This window comes from Sorex araneus, chromosome X (assembly GCF_027595985.1).
Source record: "Sorex araneus isolate mSorAra2 chromosome X, mSorAra2.pri, whole genome shotgun sequence".
Taxonomy (NCBI): domain Eukaryota; kingdom Metazoa; phylum Chordata; class Mammalia; order Eulipotyphla; family Soricidae; genus Sorex; species Sorex araneus.
The window spans coordinates 244,268,406-244,282,678 of record NC_073313.1 but is presented as its reverse complement, the minus strand read 5'-3'; the positions used below and the strand labels follow the sequence as shown (position 1 = coordinate 244,282,678).

General features: G+C 36.8%; 1 protein-coding gene across 5 annotated transcripts in view; it reads left to right on the top strand.

The window, feature by feature from the left end:
• Window positions 1-14,273, top strand: part of ERBB4 (erb-b2 receptor tyrosine kinase 4) — a 1,184,587-nt gene that overhangs the window by 825,991 nt on the left and 344,323 nt on the right. For all 5 annotated transcript variants that reach the window (XM_004601330.2, XM_055119903.1, XM_004601331.3 and 2 more), the window contains exon 5: window positions 411-476. In XM_004601330.2, the coding sequence (XP_004601387.2) occupies window positions 411-476 (66 nt within the window). The remainder of the gene's footprint in view (window positions 1-410; window positions 477-14,273) is intronic.

Below are 14,273 nucleotides of genomic sequence, written 5' to 3'. Positions count from 1 at the left end.
AGTGAGAAAATGTTCATATTTTCAGAGATTTCAACTTGTTTCTAACGTAATATGTCTAGGAATCAGTAAATCATGTACTTTTAAACATATTTCAAGTAGAATTGATCAGTAGAATAAGTATGATTAGTAGTTAAAAGGTGAAATTGATTTAACATAAGTGTTTATTGGAGAATTTGTGGGCATGTTTTTAATATAAAATGGTGAAGTTTAAATATCAGTACACTATACTTCAGCTTCACCTGTATTTGGCATTCAGGTTTTGCTACTTGAGTGGGAATTTTATGGGTTATATTTAAACTCTAGTGTGACATAAAAATCCCCATAAATGAGTAGGAATGTTTCTTTTGAGGAGTTACTTCTATTCCAAGAGTGCAAGTTATAATGCGTGTGTGTTTTTCATTGCTTTATAGGTGGTCGTTGCCATAAGTCTTGCACTGGCCGATGCTGGGGACCCACAGAAAATCATTGTCAAACCTGTAAGTTCTTAAAAATAACAAAATGTAAGCCTGAATTGGTCAAGGAATTTGATCATTGATGATTTTCACTCTTCAAATGATCAGAAACATGAAAATGAGCTTTGGCTTTTCTGTAGTAGATTTCCTTCCATTCAAGCAAACTGCCTAATTCTGTGGCTTTCAAATGCACATAATGAATAATTGCTTCTTAGAATTCTTTGTGCTTTCTAGGTTGATGTCTGCAACAGCATAGCTGAAGTGATATTAACTATGACTTCAGAGTCTGCGCATCGGAGAAAGATAAAAATCCAAATACGTGCAAAATTATCCATCAATTTCAGGATAAATTAATAATTCATTACTTTTTCCAAGTAATGATAAAACCATTACTTCATTCGAAAAAAGACAAAGAGGCAGCTACTTTACTCACTCTGTTCTAGGCTTAGAGATAATCTTTGTGACTTATGGATATAGATTCTCTTTTAAATAACACTGTATCTTGTTTGTAGTGTATTTTGTTTCTTATATCCATTTCATTAGTCAGAAGAAGAAGCTGTCTTCATTGCCAATACATTTAAATACTAAGTATATTGAATATAAAGATAAATAACCAAGTTTTTAGCACTATTAAAGCCTTGGCTTAAAGCAGTGCTACTCTTTCCTAGTGTTAGAGATGGTTTATTCAAAAATAGACAATCAGGGTCAAAGATCTGAGTGTAAGCACTGAAACTCATGACTGGAAGGTGTGAGACCCCAAGTTCCATCCCCGGCAGTACTGGGTGAAGAGACTCCCCAGCGCTGAAGCTAAACACTCAACCATCAGACCCATTATCCGCGGGCTCATCATCACTGGAGGAAACTGGGTCCCTTGAGCCCCAGTGAGTGTGACCCCTAGGGAAAAAACAAAAACAAAAACAAAACAAAATTCATACTATCATACTAAAAATTTCCATCCTGGTAGCAACAATAGCTAAAATAATATGTGCAAAAGGGTATGGCAACAATTTGAATACATCTCTTTATTTAGCAGAGAAGACCCTGGTAATGTTATCGAAAATTTGAAATACAAATATTGGATATAATAGAAATTTGTTATTCTCATTGATGAAAGTTCAGCCATTTCTAATTTGTCTGGATCCCTGGGATTTATTAGATTTATTTGAATTAGTACATAAATAGTACATAAATTGGTACATAAATAAAACTATGTTGTGAGGTACCAAAGAAACAAAGCTGCAAATATATATATATATATGTATATATATATATTTACATTTTACAGTACTTTTGTAAATTCATAGAATTCTTGTCTGCACCATTCATGAAATGGAAGTATGTAAAGTGTATATATACATATATACACACATATATGTATCTGTGTTGTGTCTTCATATCTGCCTATATAGATATATGTATATCTGTCTATATAGATATATGTATCTTTCCTCTTCTCACTTCTACCTTTTTTCTTTCAGCCACTGAGAAGTAACAAATGTTGACAATTTTTTCCATATTCTTCCAGAAAATACGTAACACAACGTCTTGCTTGTGACTTGCACACTGAATCAGGTTCAGGCTCAATCCCTGGCACTCCATATGGTCTCCCAAGCCCTATCCGGAGTGATCCCTTACCTCAGATAGAGGAATAAGCCCTGTACACCACCGGGTGTGGCCCAATTTCCACCCCCTCAACTCTCTTTCTTTCTCTTTCTCTCTGTCTCTCTCTCCTCCCTCTATCTATATATAGTAATCACTGTCACTGTCATCCCTTTGGTCATTGATTTGCTCGAGCATCTGCATTTGAGCTTGTTATTACTGTTTTTGGCATACTAAATATACCACGGGTAGCTTGCCAGGCTCTGCAGTGTGGACAAGATACTCTCAGTAGCTTGCCGGGCTCTCCAAGAAGGGCAGAGGTATCAAACCTGGGTTGGCCGCCTGCAAGGCAAACACCCTATGGCTGTGCTACCATGCCAGCCCATATATTGTAATATATCTTTTATATATGAAATATGGATAGATAGATAGGTTGATGTTCCTATCTTATTTTTTATTTAAATATTATTGCACTTGGCATGCTGTTATACACTTCTGTTTTTTAACTCTATGTATATATCTATGATTTATTTGTTATATTAACTCAAAGAAGTATTTGCAGGGTCAAAGATACATATGTTCACACAGCAATGCGATGATCACCATCAGGAAGCTCTTGTCCTCTGTAGAGACGGAAGCAATTTCCTAGGCCAGCACCATCATATATGAGCACCTGTTTTTGTATTTCCGAGGCACTCAATACATTACCAGACTTTCGGTTCTATGTCCGAGGGTTAGAAGAAACATGGTATCTCGGTGTAGACTTAAATTAGCTTATTGAAAAGAAGCAATGTTTTATGGCAGCAGTGTTTGGACATAATTTTAGGCAGGGTTCTAAAGATTAGATCCAGAGTGAAATGTATTCACAGTAACATTTGTAGACAGTATTTCAATACACAAGAAATTGAAACCTAGTTTTACAGAAAGCTTAGATAACATTAAGGTGGCCCTTCATATGAAGTCAAAAATCTCTAAAATAAAAAAAATGTGCATAAAACTGTTAAAGTGTGCAGTGGTTCAATAGGCCCCTGAGGCAAAAAACTTATAGCTCAACAAACTTAGAAATGATTTCCCCCTTGGCTTTCTTGTTTTATTTTTCATGTATAAACACATTGTGATGGCTACAGCTGGAGCCAGACTCCTCTGCAACACAGACTTTGGTGTGTCTTCCTTAGATGGGCAGTGAATTCCTCATAAGAGTCCTCGGGGACATGGTCTCCTACAGGAGGTCCTTGTGCAAGATCTGTGGGACCTGGAGGTAGCATCAATTGTATCAATGTGGCTTTGGTGAGGTTGCCCAGAGTGGTGTGAAGCCTTTGGCTGAGGTGTGGTATCCCCGGTGCCAGCCATCACCAACATCTTCTTGGGCACACATTCTGATACTGAAAGAGAAGGCCTCAGTTTACCCTTGCCAGCTGTTGTGAGTAGTTTCGCTTTTGGCTGGCCCATCCTCCATTTTTGAGTCCCTGCAAATCCCTGGACTTTTCTGATCCATAGGGAGTTAATGACTGTTCATGGTAAAATTCTACCCCGGAACTGAAGTTCCCAGGGCGACTAACAAAATGGACAGTACCTGAGGCAGATGGCTGGAAAGACTCAAGCCAGCCCTACCCCCCTCTAGATTCCCTGCATTTTCTGTCACCCAAAGACAGGTTTTATGCTATAAACATCTCACAAAATGAGCCATAGTGAAGCCAAAGTCCTATATGAAGTCCCTCCCCACTTGGGGAGCTCTCTGTCATTTCTCTTCTACTTTTCAATAAACGTTTCTGTTTTCAAACTCTGAATCTAAGCATCTTTATTATTCAGTATTTTCATTCTTGAAACTATTGAGGAACATGGGAGCTGCAGATGAACACAGACCCACCACCACTGCTTCTGCCTCTCTTGTGTCAACACTATGTGAAGTACCCCTGGGGACAAAAACCAGAGGCAGCAGGATAGAGCCATAGTAGCAGGTCATCTTCCAAGAGAAAGAGGAACTGTTGCTGTCATCCCGTTGCTCATCAATTTGCACAAGTGGGCACCAGTAACGTCTCCATTGTGAGACTTCTTGTCACTGTTTTTGGCGTATTGAATGCACCAAGGGTATCTTGCCAGGCTCTGCCCTGCGGGCAGGATACTCTCAGTAGCTTGTTTGGTTCTCCAAGAGGGACAGAGTAATTGAAACCGGGTCAGCCGCGTGCAAGGCAAATGCCTTACCTGCTGTGCTATTGCTCCAGTCCAGAAGGAGGAAACCTCCTTCTGATTTTGTTCCCCTAGTAGCCTACCCCAGAGAAATGCTGAGGAGCATAGCCAAGATGATGGAAGGCTATGGATGGCTCCTTAGAGGATTTATGCCCCAAGGCAAGGTGTGAGTGGTATTCTCAATGATTATGAAAGTCTTGAACCTGCTTGGCTGGTCAGTCTGGATCTGCTTTGCAGGGACATAATCTTCAAAGCTTCAATTTTTAGAAAAGGACCCACAGGGAAAAGATCATGATTTACAAGGAAAATAAATGGATCTCCAGAGACTTTATCTTTATGCCTCTGATTCAGCCAGCTTGGTGACAGGAATCTACTCCTGCCATCGGCCCTGACTGCACTAGCTCAGAGCCTCTTGCTTAGGCCCCTTCCTTCCAAAACTCAACAGGCAAATCCCAGAGGCCAATGCAAAAACCTCCTGTAAATCACCTGTAACTTCCCGTTCCAGTTCCTTTTGGGCCTCTGGACTACTGGGCAAAGCACCATTCCTTTGCCATTTGGTATATTTTTGGAAAAACAAAGATGAATTTTTACACAGTTGCTTACTTATTTTACAGTTTGTCACAAGTTAATACAGCAAACATGTATATATAATGTCTGCAAGACATTTAGAATAATATTTATCTGCATGTATCTTATAGTGTATTTTTGTTTAAAATTTGATTTTTAGAATATTATGGACTCAAATGAATTTGTTGTTTACTTATTTTAAACAATGAATTTACTGTTTACTTATTTTACAATTGGGGAAATGTAAGCTGATGAAATAAATAACACATTGTTAAATATGTATCATTAGTAGAGAGATTTTAAAGATGGTGCTTGGGATTTTAAAGATAAAACTATTTTTTCATATTCCACACATTCTGATACCGAAAGAGTAGCCCTATTTATATAAATTATATATAGCCCAGTTGAGTGGCAGAGGACAGTAAATATGAAATCAGCGAGACAATACAACAAGTTGTCTCTATTGCCAGAATGATTTCATCATTCTTAATGTCAGACTCCATATTTATAAAATGGAAATAATTACACGCACCTGAGAAAGCTGTGTTCTTTACATCAAATTTGATATCATAATGTGGTTGAAATGCTTAAATGCTTTTGACGTAGAATAAGGACCTAATAAATAATAGTTAATATTTTAATGAGCTAAAGGAAATTACTATTATGATAGCTTCATTCATCTTAAGTGTGAATTAATGGATGTGAAAGCAAAATTCCTGTAGGCCAGTTCCACTTTGTGGAGGTTACTGACGTGGATGGATGGGGAAGAACAAAACAAATGCTCCAAGATAACTGAAGGCCACTGCCCTTGACTTTCATTCCCATTCTTTCCTTATTTGGAATACTTGAAAGGTGAATTACTTATTCATATTTAAAAAATAAAATATCCTGAGGCAAAATGGATTTTGAAACTTCTAAAAGATGGGTTAAATGTGAAAACGAAATTTGAGAAATTTCCTCCTTTTTTTTTACACTATAAGAGATTCTGTAGATTTTAAACCTTTAGATATTTATCCCACAGAAACATAAAATACATAGTCTAAGTAGTTTTTATCTAAAACTTTTTGGGTTTCCCTTAGGTTTCTAAGAGTCCCTATGTTTGTTGAGACATCTTACTTATTCTGAGGCCTGCTTGAGATCCACTTATCTCTGAACCCTGACTGAACTTACTAAAATCAAAAACACAGGCTACATACATTTCTGAAAATATTCTGCTTCAGCATATTGACCAGACAAATGTACAGTAAGATATAGTCATATATTGATAAGGTACTTCCTTCTCTTTAACATAACTGCATTTGCTTTAGTGAAGACTTCCCTGGAGAAATTTAGCTTCAAGGTTTGCAAAACAAACACTTACTTTTATAATTATTCTTTGAGAATGTTCATATGTTAGAGAAGTAAAGCAAATCTCTTTAAAAGCCCACCTCAACTAAAGAAGCTGAAGTTAGGATGATGTGCATGAAATCCTATCATTAATAGTATTGTAGATTATGCTGCCTCAAATAAAATTTTGTATCACTTGTATCACTTATCATCCCGTTGATCTTCGATTTGCTGCTCGAGTGGGCACCAGTAACATCTCCATTCATCTCTGTCATAGTTCAACATTAATTTGTGACCTGGACTGGGTGCCTCCATTAGCTTTGGCTGCATGGTAATTGCTTGTGGGTCATTGATTGTTCCCTTGTAACAATTCTAAATGTTCAGACCATTGTAACAGTTCTGAATATTCCCACTTACACTCGCAAATCAGAAGGTATTTTGAAAATGTTTTTTCTAAACAAATCTTTAGTTAAAAAAATACTTAAGCAGCCTAAATATTTTATCAATATAAAGTGATTTGTGCTTCTTCTGTCTAGTCAAGGGTCCCATTCTTTCCGATTTACTCATGAGTGTGATTTTTGTAGAAAAGCTTAAGTTCATTCTCTTTAATTCTCTTTTGATGTTAGTGCATCATGACCCTATAAACCGAACGGGAATATTTCTGAGTTGGTTATTAAAGGTCCAGACAAAACTTATGATGGGACACTGAAAGCCATAGTACAAGCAGTACAGGGACAGACTTGAAAGTACTTCTAAGTTCAGTTAAATCGTGGCTGCATTGCTCCACGGCACAGCTTAAGTAAATTGATTCAGTGGATTAATGTAGTCATGTCAGGGGAGACAAACTTATCTGCTATGTGAAGTTGGAGGCTTATAGAAGTATTATTTAGCAAGCTTACTGCTAAGAATGACAACTCTCTCTATTCATAAGAACTGAGTCCTAAGGCCTGAGCTCTGTAGGTTTAGGTGTGAGAAAGACTAAGCTTTAAGAAATAAATAATAATGATTAAAGGAACAAAGTTATCTCATTCCCTGCAAGATAGATGAAGCACTCTTATCTCATTTAAAATAGATACTGCATGTCCCTTCTTTTATCTTTAAGCACAGTATCTTTCAGCCTCTCTCCAGGGCCCTTTTATCAGGTAGGGGGGGTGGTTTCACTGCACATTCCTTTTGTCCCCCTGAACCTGGTTTCACCTCAGTTAGCCATTGCATTTTGAGTGGGGTGGGAGGGGGAAAAAAAGAATGTATTAAAATTGTACTGTGTGATTCTCCCAATGTTTGCATACAATATCTATTAACCTAGTTAGATCTTCAGCTGAGATTTTTCAAGGCTGATTACCTCTTAATATAATATTCTGTCAAGTTGCTTTATATGTGACAGTTCTTGCTCAGAAACTCATTGAAATAATGTTAGCCTCTTTGACAATAGCTTAGAAAATTGTCTCCTAAGCCGAAGTATCAAAACACAAAAGTGAATCAGTATAAACGTGTTTTAATGACTGCAGTGAAAAGGTCCATTGAAATGTCCAATGAATTTATTAAATCATTATTTATTAAAGCATTATTTTAACCAAAGCAAATTCCATTTTTGGTAGATGTTGCACCTTACTCTTCCAATAGTCTTCCTGCCTATACTTTAGATTAAAGTAGAATGACAGTGAATTTAATGCAATGTATTTGTTTTGCTATATATAGTTGTAAATGGAAGCCTACCATATTAGCAAATTTAAAATTTCTTTCAATTAGCATTTTATGCATTATTCCTATAAAAATGTTATATAACATATGCTAGGAAAATGTGTATATTATTTTGCATTTTGTTAGTAATTCACTGTTCACGCACCGAGAAAATTAATTTTAATAGTTACAATATATTAAGACATTCACTTTAAAAATAGAAAACAAAAAAGAAAAAATCTTAGTCCTGACTTGTGGCTTCTATTTAATTTATGGCAAACTTCATGTGTGCGCTCTCTCTCTCTCTTTCTCTCTCTCTCCCTCTCCTCTCTCTCTCTCTTTATCCAGGCTAAAGTTAATCTGAAATTTCTTGATGTTAATATCAAAAATCTAAGAACATAATTATGCATTTTTCCTCAAAACAGCAGTAAGAAAATATAGCAGACATTAGTTTTACATGTTTTTTTATTACCACTAAATAATAAATTATGAAAATAATAAATTAGACTCACATACAGGCATGCACACACAGTTTATCTAAAGTGTAATTATATTTACGATCTTTGTGTAACAAACATTGTTTAAGAAGAAGGTGCCGATGTGGTAAATATCCAATTAGAGCAGAGAAAAGCCAGTGTTGCTAATGGGGAAAGAGAAAGAGCTGAGCCAGCAGGCTCGATCAATCAGAGTAACAGTGCGCCTTTGTTAGAAGCTAACATCTTTAATTAAAACCCTTGTATTTTACTAATAACTTGCATGTCCATAAGCCTTCTTATTGATTTCAATTATTTCCTATTTTCCCCTTTTTAAGTTAGTAGTTTCTAGAGATATTGTGAAATTAAGGGAAACATTGCAATGGATGGATTACATGTCAACATTTCTAAAACTTTAACCATCTAAACTGAGTACAATGTGATCCAGTAAACAAGAGAAAAAATTCCTCTAATAAACCTTATTTTGATATGCTAATAATATTTGTTGTAATTGAGGACTCTTTTCATTAGTGTGTTTTACATTTTATCTACAGGGGCTAGAAGTGTAGGGGGCGGGTGAGAAGGTTAGAAGTGTGTGTGTGTGTGTGCCTATGAAACTTTTGTATGATTCATAAGTTATTACTTAGTGACACACTGAAGGCACCATGCGTATAAAGTAAATAGTCAAATTGTGCCTATTCACTAGAAATGCTGGGGCTATAAGTCAATGATGAATAATGTTTGAAAAGGTCAGGAAAAATACTTACCTGGGATGTGAGTTCAAGTGTGTGATTCATTCGGTGGCCGAGAACTGACTCCCCAGTTTCCCCCTCAACAGAGGAAAAAAGAGATGGGGGACTCACAGATAGATGGTCAAAATAGTACGTTTAATTCCAGAGTTGAGTAGCCTTTATCTGAGTGGGTTTGAAATACAAGATTGCATTGACCATTGACAATTGTGTGTTTGATCATTTACAGAGGTAAAGTGTTTGGATGGAGGCAATTCTCTTGGGTATATTAACTCAAAGAGTCACTCTATCTCCCATAGACATCTATATTGCTTTTCTCTTTCACTTGCCAATAGTACATATTGAACAATTAAGTTTACTTCTTATTAATACTTGCAGTTATTTGGATAAACACAGTAAGAGATACAGATTCCAAAGTTTAGTTCTCTGGGCTCTGGGGCAAAGCCAGCTGGGCTTTACCATAAATCCCTGATTAGGTCCTTAGGCCAGTTTACCTTATCCCATCCCATGAGATCTTGTGTCTAAATCATCAAGACTATGCTTTATGCTCTTTCAGACTGTCTCATTTCTATGCTGGGGGAGCTTTGCTGCACACCCTGGGTCCATCTAAGTCCCAATATGGAACCCCTCTTTTTGAGGTGTTAGGATCTATGGGACTGGAGCGATAGCACAGTGGGTTGGACATTTGCCTTGCATGTGGCCGACTCTGGTTCGATTCCTCCATCCCTCTCGGAGAGCCCAACAATCTACTGAGAGTATCCCATCCACAAGGCAGAGCATGGCAAACTACCCGTGGTATATTCGATATGCCAAAAACAGTAACAAATCCCACAATGGAGACATTACTGGTGCTCGCTCGAGCAAATCGATAAACAATGGGATGACAGTGCTACAGTGCTACAGGAACTATGGCAAGTGAAATCTGAGTCAAGTAATTATAACAGATGCCCAGGAGTAGATATATTTCAGAATCAGTCAACTCTCAAATATTAGGAGCATAGCATTAATGGTCTTTCTGTGTTTAAGCAAGGAATATTGCTGTAATAAAATATGAAAAGGATACAGGGGAAAGAGAAAAGCAAACAATTCACTACAAATACAAAATCCAGAGTCCCCGGAAGGATTTCACTATATAAGTAACAAGTCTGAATTGGGAAATTTAGTAACTGACAATGAGAGATGAAGCACAAAGGAAGGTTATAGATAAGCTTGGGGAATAAGGATGCTCGTAAGAGCACTATAACTTCTCTGTGGGTAGGAAGAGGGACAATTCACTGCCTAAGCTTAAAAGACTTATGGTCAATATTCAACCTTGATCACGAAGAACACTGAACCAGGGTTACTAGGATGTAGTCCTCTCTAAATTAATCCCATACGAACGTTAGTTTCTTTTGATTCCCTAATCTATACAATAGAAAAGGTCATTGCTATTAATGTTTCCTTGCATTGTTATAATATCTATATGATTATTTGTGCAAATATTAGAACATTTGTATATATTAGAATATGTGTGAATCAATGTACTGAAATTCAAATATTTGAAGCTCCCTGTGGCATATTTGATATACCAAAAACAGTAAGAATAACAGGTCTCATTCTCCTGACCCTGAAAGAGCCTCCAACCGTTAGGAAAGATGAGTAAGGAGAGGCTGCTAAAATCTCAGGGTTGGGATGAATAGAGATGTTACTGGCGCCTGCTCGAGTAAATCAATGAACAATGGAATGACAGTGATCCAGTGATCCAGTGATTCTCAAGTACTTTTTAAACACCTAGAAAGTGCAGATAGGGGCTGGAGCGATAGCACAGCTGGCAGGACATTTGCCGTGCACGTGGCCAACCCAGGTTGTTTCCCAGCATCCCATATGGTCCCCTGAGCACCGCCAGGAGTAATTCCTGAGTGCATGAGCCAGGAGTAACCCCTGTGCATCGCTGGGTGTGACTCAAAAAGCAAAAAAAAAAAAAGTGCCAGATATTGTGCTGGGGGTTAAAGATAGAATTTTACACATGATATAGTCACAATGTATCCAATTGTTATAAAATATGCTAAATGCTACAATTGAAGTTTTTGTTTGTTTGTTTGTTTGTTTTACCACAAGTAACATCCTTAGAAGGAAGCTGGCTGAGGAATGGGCTTCTCAATAAAGAATTTGATGAAAGATTAGAAAGGAGATTTAATTACATTTATCATTAAAGAATGAGTAGACATAAGATAGGCAGAAAAGTCAAACAACACATACAAAGAACTATGAGAAAAGGAGGATATTTAAAAAGTGACATAATAAGTTATGTTTTGGTTTATTAAGCAACTGATTTGATTTTAAGAGAGAGGAATTCCAAAACTGAAGTTGTAACAGTGATGAAAATAGAGACCTAGATGAAGGTTCAGAATAACATTTGACAAGAATGACAAGATTTGGGATTGGAATAAAGATTTTTAGGTATTTCCTTTATGAATCTTGCAGAGGCTGTATTCATCCAAACAATATTGTCTAAGAAATAACCAGATTGAAGACTCAAGTGGAATACTTAGATTTTTGGGGAAGTAAATAGATTTTATTTGGAGGGTTTTTTAAGGTGTGGAGGGGGAGAGAGAGAGAGAAAGGGAAAGTAAGAAAGAGAGTAATGCACTCAAGAGAGAACACAGGCTTCTCCAAGGGTGGAGAGAGCCCCTACATACTTGGATATTTTGAAGGAAGGTTAAAATTTTAAGATATATCAAAGTATATATATTATAGAAAATTCTTTCAAAATCCATGTCTTTGAGGGCAAAGAAGACCACAGGTAAGAGATTGTTTTGAAAATGTATCTTTAAGCCTTGTTCTTCAAGCCCACATTACATGCTCTTGAACATATATTTCACTTGTTCCTCTCTATGTTACTTTTCTTGTTTATTCCACTCTGAAGAAGCCTGTGTTCTTTCTTGAACACACACTTCTTTCTTTCTCTCCCCTCATATCTTTATAATTTTGTTTCAATAAAAACTACCTTGCTTCAAACACAAAAATATATATATAAAATGCCACAGTATTATTGAATGAAAAGACATTGGCATTAAAGAAAAATGCTTCACTATAAAAGAATATGAATAATTTATAATACAAAAAGTTTAGCATTGAATTTATATATTGAACAATCTATAATCCAGGAATTACCTTAGAAAAGTTGAGATCTATAGTTAACATTGTCCTATACTAAGTTCCTCCACATCTATGGAGTTTCTTTTCCTTTCTCTTCTACTTTCCAGTACACTTTTCTACTTTCCAAAAGCACTGTAGCACTGCAGCACTGTCATCCCATTGTTTCATCGATTCACTCGAGCAGGCACCAGTAACGTCTCCATTGTGAGACTTGTTACTGGTTTTGACATACTGAATATGCCATGGGTAGCTTCCCAGGCTCTGCCATGCGGGCGGGATATTCTCAGTGGCTTGCCGGGCTCTCCAACAGGGATGGAGGAATCGAACCCAGGTCAGCCGCATGCAAGGAAAATGCCCTACCTGCTGTGCTATCACTCCTACTTTCCAAAAGTCAAGAAAAAAAAAGTTGAAATCATTACTTCATTTGAGAAAATAACAAGTAATGAAGTAGGAAAGTAAATAAAAATATAATATTTGACATATTGAAGAAAGGTGCTAGTATCAAGAGTCTTTAGCTTTCAGTTTATCATTGCTATTAAGTATAGTATTTCAGAGCTGGAGCAATAGTACAGTGGGTAGGGTACTTGTTTTGTGAGTGACTGACCTGGATTCAACACCCAGTACCAATATGTGGTCTTCTGAGCACGACCAGGGGTAATTCTTGAGTATCTAGCCAGGAGTAAGCCCTGAGCACCACCAGGTATGCCCCCAAAACCAAAATAAATAATAAATAAGTATAGTATTTCTTCTTGACTTTGAACGTTATTTAACAATTTAATCATTAGGCTTTGCCTTAACATATATAAACTGCCTGGAAAACCCTGAAGATGTGGGGATATTACAAAGATAGATAGCATCATGCATTTATCTTGGACTCAAATATCTCAGAGATATTCTTATCTTGAGTTTTCCTAGGGGGTTATCAGTTTATTTGGACTGTAGTTTCTTCATCAATAAAATGTTACATCTACAGGAATGCTAAAGTGACTCTAGTAGGTATTGTGCATGGATGAGGTTCTGAGTTCTAGCCCCTCCACTTTCAGAGAGAGAGAGAGAGAGAGAGAGAGAGAGAGAGAGAGAGAGAGAGAGAGAGAGAGATCAGCTTAAGAAGCAGAGAAGTGGACCCTACTATAATGTGTGGTAGTTTGGAATACTCAAACATCAGCTTTTGATATTTTCTTGATTTGTGACAGGCTATGATATGATTATGATTCCAGTTTTTTATGTTATACATGGATTATTTGTGAACTGTAAAGTATAGCCTTCAATTCAAATGTATAGATTATTTTAAGACACTATGTTTTTCTTATGCAGATTCATACACCTCCTTTATTAACTTCAAATCTTTACTTTCCGAGAAGATGCAAACCAAAACAACACTGATTATTATTCTGAAGATTTTCAGAGTTAATATGTTATAGGAAAATATAATTTTTATTGACTCCACTGACAAATTTTGCTGATGCTCTCATCTCTTAATAAGGGAGAACTTTCCTGGCGACCTGGAGGATAGTTTAAGTTCTCTCAATTATTGAACGTAGTTTTATAAATGAGACTGGATAAAGTTTTGTCAAAAACATAAGTAAAATAGTTGATGATGAACAATAAATCAATATTTCTTTCCTATTTAACCCATCTATTAGCATTATAATGTCATAGCCTACACATCACCAGTAATTTATCTGGGACAATGGTTAAACACTGTAGTACTATCCAAATTCAATCAGATTTTTTTTTTGCTTTTTGGGTCACACTCCTCAATTCACAGGGGTCACTCCTGGCTCTGCATTCAGGAATTACCCCGTCAGTGCTCAGGGGACCATATGGGATGCTGGGAATCAAACCTGGGTGAACCGCATGCAAGGCAAACGCCCTACCCGTTGTGCTATCACTCCATCCCCTGGTCATAGTTTTAAGACCCCAAAAATTAATTTTAATAAGAACCTTGCAACTAAAGGTGAATTTTAATTAGGACTTTTCAGGTGAACTAGGTTTAGTTACTAAACTATACAATGAGTCACCATTATCTATAGGTGTGTATAGCTCCTATGACTGGTCTGTTTTTCTTCCATCATTCATCTTCTCATCACTTCTGTTGTCCT